Source organism: Phalaenopsis equestris, unplaced genomic scaffold (assembly GCF_001263595.1).
Source record: "Phalaenopsis equestris unplaced genomic scaffold, ASM126359v1 Scaffold001143, whole genome shotgun sequence".
In the NCBI taxonomy this organism is placed as follows: domain Eukaryota; kingdom Viridiplantae; phylum Streptophyta; class Magnoliopsida; order Asparagales; family Orchidaceae; genus Phalaenopsis; species Phalaenopsis equestris.
This window is the reverse complement of record NW_018165582.1, coordinates 80,560-87,690: the sequence shown is the minus strand read 5'-3', so window position 1 is coordinate 87,690 and position 7,131 is coordinate 80,560. Positions and strand designations below refer to the sequence as shown.

Genomic DNA, 7,131 nt, shown 5'->3' with positions numbered 1-7,131 from the left:
TGTGGTAGGTGGCGGTGCCACATTACAAAATTGCCCTTTTACCTTAGTTCATTAATTGGGGGTCAAAATAACACTTATATTCATTTTGTGTGATTGGTGGGACTGTTTGGTGTTTGGGCTTTTTGGATTCTCACAACAAGAGGTGAAAAGAGGCGAGTTAGTGAAAACTTAGATGGGTGCTAGTCAAACCTTCATCAAAACTGCTGCTGAAAAATAATTTTGAAAAAATTTCCATCACGATTATGTAATTACCATACAAATATGTAGATACAACAGATAAGAAATGCTACAATAACTTCAAAATTCTTTTAGTATACCAGTTTTGACGTGAAAACTATCCCTTAATGTGCTCTTACTCTCTTCATCCAATGTCCTCCTCCTCTTCCTTCTCTAACTTATCTTTCAGAGTCCACAAGCCTGAAACTCACATGAGATGAATCTTTTTTTTCTGCAGGTTTCTATATATTTCAGCATTATTTTGATGGCCCTGTTTGCCTCCATCATAGCTACCTCCATCCTCGAGATGAGCTGGGGGAAAGTCGATCTTGACGATTGGTGGAGGAACGAGCAATTCTGGGTGAATGATTCATCTCTACCCTTGCCTCAAGGGAATGATGAGAAGGGGAAATAGAGTTCCCACCATTGTTGTGGTTTGGTCAATCCTCCTAGCTTCTGTTTGTTCTCTTTTGTGGGTCAGGTTGAATCCATTTGTGTCCAAATCAGATGGCCCTGTATTAGAAGTTTGCGGTTTGGACTGCGATTAGGTGCAATGTTAAGGGCTTGTTTGGGATGGCTTTTATTTTTTTGCTATTTATTTATTTTTTTCTTTTATTTAAAAATTCATTTGTTTAGTGAATTTTCATATTTATATTTATAACACTTTAGTATTAAAAATTTATGCATGAAATGTATAATTATTTTTAAAAAGTTAGTGATATTGATATGATTTGAGTGGTGTATATGTAAATATGAAAGTTTAGGTGTTAGATACACAAATATGTATGAATTGTGTGGTATGTATGTAAATCTTTCTGGAAATTGCAGACATGGGATTTAAAAAAATTCAATTTTATTTGTGGAATTATTAGTTGATTATATTTATAATATTTTTTTTGTTTTTAATTGATAATCTGCAAAAATAATCTCATTAGTAGACTATATATATATATATATATATAATGAAATTTAATCCAATAATAGTAATCAAACATTATAGAGGAAGGTTTGATTTTCAATTTGAAGGACTTGGCACCAATAATAAAAGCAACATAAATACTAGGGTTAAATTAAGTGTACTTAAATCCTCAATCTTAAACCCTAAATAACACAATATTGTACACATAAGAATGTATCTACATGAATCTCAAAGCAGATGGGCGACTTGGGAAGGAAACATAACCGATTGGATGTAGCAATATAAGATCGTTTTTAGATGAGCAGCAACAAAGAAAATACATTATCGAACGATCAACAAAAGATGTCAAAAGAAAGTACCTCAAGATGGACATCACCTTTCAGAACGATCGATGAGAGCACTTCTTCGGACCATGAATCGATCGAACCAAGATCTATTAGACGATCGGCGATCCTTATCGATCGAATAGATCCTAGGCTTTATAAAAAGCAAATAATCTTATAAATTACCAAAAGGCCCCCTGAAAATTTAATGATTAGGGGGGCTAATATGAGTTTTGTAATATTGAGACCTAGGCCTATAAATATGAGTCCATATTATGAATAAATGACACATTTTACTTGTCTACTATTAAGGCTTTATAAAAAGCAAATAATCTTATAAATTACCCAAAGGGCTCCTGTAAGATTAATGATTAGAGGGTTAATATGTACTTTTGTAATATTGAGACTTAGGTCTATAAATAGGAGTCCATTTTATGAATAAATGACACATTTTGCTTGTCTACTATTACTCTTTCAATCTCTCTCTCTCTCTCTCTCTCTCTCTCTCTATCTATATATATATATACATATTTATGAATCATTGTTAATCTTCCTAGATAACATTATATCATTTAAGTAGTTTGGCAGATAATATTGTTCTATGAAGAGATTGTTATCCAGATAACATTGCTGTTTAAATAATAGGGAGATTTACATAACAACCGCCTAATTCCTACATATTAACATATTAACTGCCCAAATTTCAATTTTTTATACACAGATCACAGAAGTTATGCCAAAAACATAGGAAACAGGGGCCTGTTCGTAAAAATGAAGTTTTGAACGTTGAAATGTTAAAACATAAGAATTGGGTGGTTGGTATGTAAAGACCCCTATATACTATCGACCAAATAACCGTTAGAGATGAATTTTTGTTTATACAAGTTGGCTTATTTTCCGCATATATGCTTTTTAAATTTATTCAAGAAGATTTCTCAGCTTCATGTTTCCAAATCTTTATCTTTTGGAGATTTTGAGCCAAAATAAATCATTGTAAAGATAAATAATTCACATAAATGAATGTTTTGCCACAAATCAATATTTGAATTTAATGTTGATATTGCTTTCATTTTCACTTTTAACTATTTCTGTTTGTTGCAGTTAGCAGCAGCTGGCAGAAATCCCCCCGTCTTTTGCATAATTACGGAATATCTTTCCGGCGGCTCCTTACGGGCATTTCTTCACAGATTAGGACATGAATCCCTTCCACTTCAGAAACTTATCTCCATCGCACTCGATATCGCTCAGGGAATGGAATACATTCATTCTCAGGGGGTTATTCACCGTGATCTGAAGCCCGAAAATATTCTCTTTGATCAGGACTTTTGTGTAAAAATTGCTGATTTTGGAATTGCTTGTGAAGAGGCATGTTCAGATCCACTGGCTGAGGATCCCGGAACTTATCGTTGGATGGCGCCCGAAATGATTAAACATAAACATTATGGCAGGAAGGTTGATGTCTACAGCTTTGGATTAGTTCTTTGGGAGATGGTTAGTAGAAGAATTCCATACGAGGATATGACGCCGGTCCAAGCCGCTTTTGCAGTGGTTGATAAGGTAATTTTCATTTTTTTGGTGGGGGCATTTACATACATTCCACCCAATACATATTTAACATCTAAACTTTGATATTTACATGCATACACTCAGAATCTCTAACATCATAACAAAAATACCACTATTACTAACTTTTTTAAAGTAATATACACATTTTCATGCATTATAGCTGTAAATTTTAAGCTTTAGGTGTTAGATATGTAAATGTATAAGAATTGTGAGGTATGTATGTAAATCTCTCTTTCTTTTGCTATTATCTAATATTTGTTTTCCTTCAATGCTCTGTGAATTTCACTTTATTTTCTTTTATTATTATTAATTTTTTTTGTTATAAGGCCTTAATTTTCTTAGCTTGAAATTTGTGATTGGACCCTACATCAAGTTCATTTTCAGGCCCAATTAATCTCACTTTATAATGCGTTGATAAAGATTGTAGGGTCCATATCCATCAATTTTATATAGACTATACAAATGGATATGTAGCCATGGATCTGAAAGTCAAATATTTCGTGCTTGGATAGCACATTTTGATATTTTAGCATCACTAGTTCACAAGTTTCAGTGTTCATTTGGCTTCTCATTAGCTATTGGATTTATTGAGAATTATTAAAATTATTTATTATTGTATAATTGAAGCATATATCTAGTATTTATAGTAAGAATATATTTTCATATAAATATTTGGTTGTATTTCTAATATTTATGATATTTATTAGTGTAAAGTATCTTCATTATTAATGATGTGCTTTTTTATTGTATTTTATTTAGTGTTGTCATTTAGGGCTAGAAGATATTGGTGTGGTAGGTGGGCTACATGAGGAGAATTGTCAGGGTAGGTGGGGTTTGCGGCTAGTCACAAGTGAGTTAATAGATGAAGAAACATGACAACTAAACACTAATTTATTCTCGTTGGCTGGACTGCTATTCTAATTATAATCAAATTTATTATAACTTATATATTTGATTATTATTCGTATCGAGTTATGATTTGTCCAAAGGTATCAAAATCAACTTGAAATTGATTCAATTGCTATTTAAATTTGGTTTATGAAAAGCTAATGATGAATTTTGGTATAAACATGTATATTATTATATTAAATAGGTATATTTGCATTAGTTGAGATATAATGAACTATATTGAGTGATTGACTCACATTGACTCATGTTTAAGCCAATTATTTTGAGCTACAAGATAAATATGGTAAATTCAGGTCAAATAAATTTAAATATGTATATTTGTATTAATTGAGATGTATTGATCTTAAAAAATAAATGATTCATGGTGAGTCAGAGTGCATGATAGTCATGGAAAATTCAGGTCTAGTAAATTTTGGTCTAAATAACTTTAAGTTAGATCGAAACTTGACCCATCAACTCGAATTTGCATTATTAGTTTTGGAAAAGCCTAACTATGACCTTTGCTATAAGAAAATGCATTAGGCTATGAAGTCTTTTCATGGATGGCTCCTAAAGGTATGTCTAGGCTTGGAGCATCTTCATGATGACAGTCATTGGATATAACTCGTGTAAGGTTTTCAAAAACCGCACCCGACCTTTCAATTCCTCATCAAATCCCCACTTACCACATTAATTTCATTTTATAACCCTAACATTTCTAACCCTAAATAGGTTAAAAATTCTTACATGAACAAGCACAATGCCTTCTTGAAGATTCACTAGCGGAGCCAACCATAAAGATGAAGTGTTCGTGGCCTACCAGCATTGTGCCATCCTAGTTACCATTAATTATCAAATTATATGTGTAATGCAGTTGAAAGTCAAACAACCAATTTATTCTCAATATCATCAAGAAATTTTATACATCAATTGTAACAAAATTTTCTTCTCAAAATTCTTTAATCTTCACTTTATCTTGCATTTAGAAGAGAAGCAAATTGAACATAAATGAAGAAAGCTCTGCAAAAAAGAAAATTTCTTTTATTTTATTGCTCCTTGTATACTACTATACAATTTAATGAAGTGAAATTAGGGCATGTTTAGTACTATTTTCCTTAAATAGGTTTCAATAGTGCTTTCTAATTATTTATTTATTTATTGCTATTGGAAATAAATCAAATTATTTAAGAATATAGATAACTTTTAGACATATTTTTATTTTTTTCAAAATATGAATTCTCTTGGTGAAACCAAATAGTGGGAGAGAGAGAGAGGCAAAGATTTTATCTCTATTCTCAAGTAAGATTTAGATATTTATACGAGATAAAATTGATAATACAAAATATTGTATTATAGGTGTTGAAGATTTACATGAATTAAAATGAGAATAAATAAACAATTAATTATGGATAAAGATGGATTTGTTAAAGAATGATTCTTTGATAAAATGTTAAAGATAAAAGTGCATCAAGTCTAAGAAAATTATGATATTCTTTGTTATCACAAGTTTGATATTCACATCATTTGAGATTAATAATGTGATAGTCCAATTAATATGTAGGATTAATGAAATAAGTTTTAAGTTTTATTCATCAAAGATGATCTTTTTTCATATTAGAGTATTATTTTAGAACATAAAAAAATGTCATTTTAGTTTGTTAATTCTTCACATATCTAGCGCTCATAATTAATTTGGATTGCACTTCATATTAACAAGAATATCAGTTGAAAATTACTCAATTAATTAAAATTATAGAAATAATAATAATTGATGAATTGATTTTTTTTTGGATAATTGTTGAATTAGATTAGCAAAGGATTATGACAAATTGGTTCCTTAAAATGTGCAGGAGAAACATAATAGGGTAACATTTGAATTCTTTTGGTGGTTTGGTTAAGATATATAATTTCATCTATATTATTTTAGAAGAATTTATAATTAAAAAGCAATTCATGAAGTCATTGAAGTGAAGTAGAGGAAACTTATAATATAATGATCTCATTTGATTTTATTTTATTTTTTCATTTTTTGTTAGAAAAATTAAAATTACAAATGATATTTACTTAGAATTATAAAATAAGTTACAAAACATTTTGAATGGATGCATGTAATATCAATATCAAAACATCTTCTTTAAAATTCAAGAGAAATATAAAATTGTAAGAGATAAATAACATGTGTGAAAAATCTACTATAGAATTATTGATTCTTAATTCTGTTTTATACATGCAACGGCCTAAACTCTCAACCTTCGAGATACTGTCCACTTTGGTCTAACATCCTTACAATTTTGACCCATTAGTGTAACTTCTCATGAGGTCACTCATTTCAAGAGTGATCTCATATGAGCACAATTAACTTTGGAGTTTCTATCAAAATCCACTGTTACACCAAGATGTGCTTTAATGTTTAAGAGTTCAACATTATTTTACTTGAAGGTTTTCACAATCTTCCTCACTTAACTAACTGACGTTCACGTCATTGCTCTAAACCCAAAATCATCCACCGGGTGGAAAAAATTCTAGAGGCGACTCTTAAAGATTTATGATATGGCTCCCATCATGCAACACTTTGGCATATCCAACATTCAAGAGGTAGCTTTCATGGTGTAAAACTTTATCCTGCAAGACACCGAGTTCTCATGTTCAGCCTAGTGCAATGCTCTAATATCATTTTTAACTTAAGAACCTAGAGTCTTATCCATCAAGATATTGTCCACTTCAGCATAGTGGCCTCACGATTTTGTTCCATTGATGTCACTTTCTAGTCCTAGGAAGTTACCCCAATGGGACAAAACAATGTGTTGGCCACTAGGCAGAAGCGAACAATATCTTGATGGATAAGACTTTGGGTAGTTTCAACATATTCGTGATAGATATCATTCAAAATTGATGATATTTGTTAACTTGTTGATAAATTTTATATTGATTACTTCACCCCTTAAAAGTTCAATTAGAGAATTTATAAATTGAAGTTCATCATGGTAAGAAAAATTTTAATCTCTCAATATATTTTTTTTTATTTTTGTCAAATATTAGTTAAAATAAGAAATTAATTATATATCCCCTCATTGATCATATGCTTAGATTTACCTTGACACAATCAAATTCAAAAATAACTAAATATGCATTTTGGTTATGAAGATTGTTAATACAACGTTTTAAAATTAAATGTAATATTATTTTCTTCCTGTTTCATTGATAATATATATATATATA

General features: G+C 30.3%; 1 protein-coding gene across 1 annotated transcript in view; it reads left to right on the top strand.

Annotated features, from left to right (window-relative positions):
- The first annotated feature begins 2,445 nt into the window (after positions 1 to 2,445).
- LOC110033337 (calcium/calmodulin-regulated receptor-like kinase 1) overlaps positions 2,446 to 7,131 on the top strand; it is a 6,881-nt gene continuing 2,195 nt past the window's right edge. Inside the window, exon 1 of the mRNA XM_020737267.1 lies at positions 2,446 to 3,055. Within this exon, the coding sequence (XP_020592926.1) occupies positions 2,479 to 3,055 (577 nt within the window). The 5' untranslated portion in view covers positions 2,446 to 2,478. The remainder of the gene's footprint in view (positions 3,056 to 7,131) is intronic.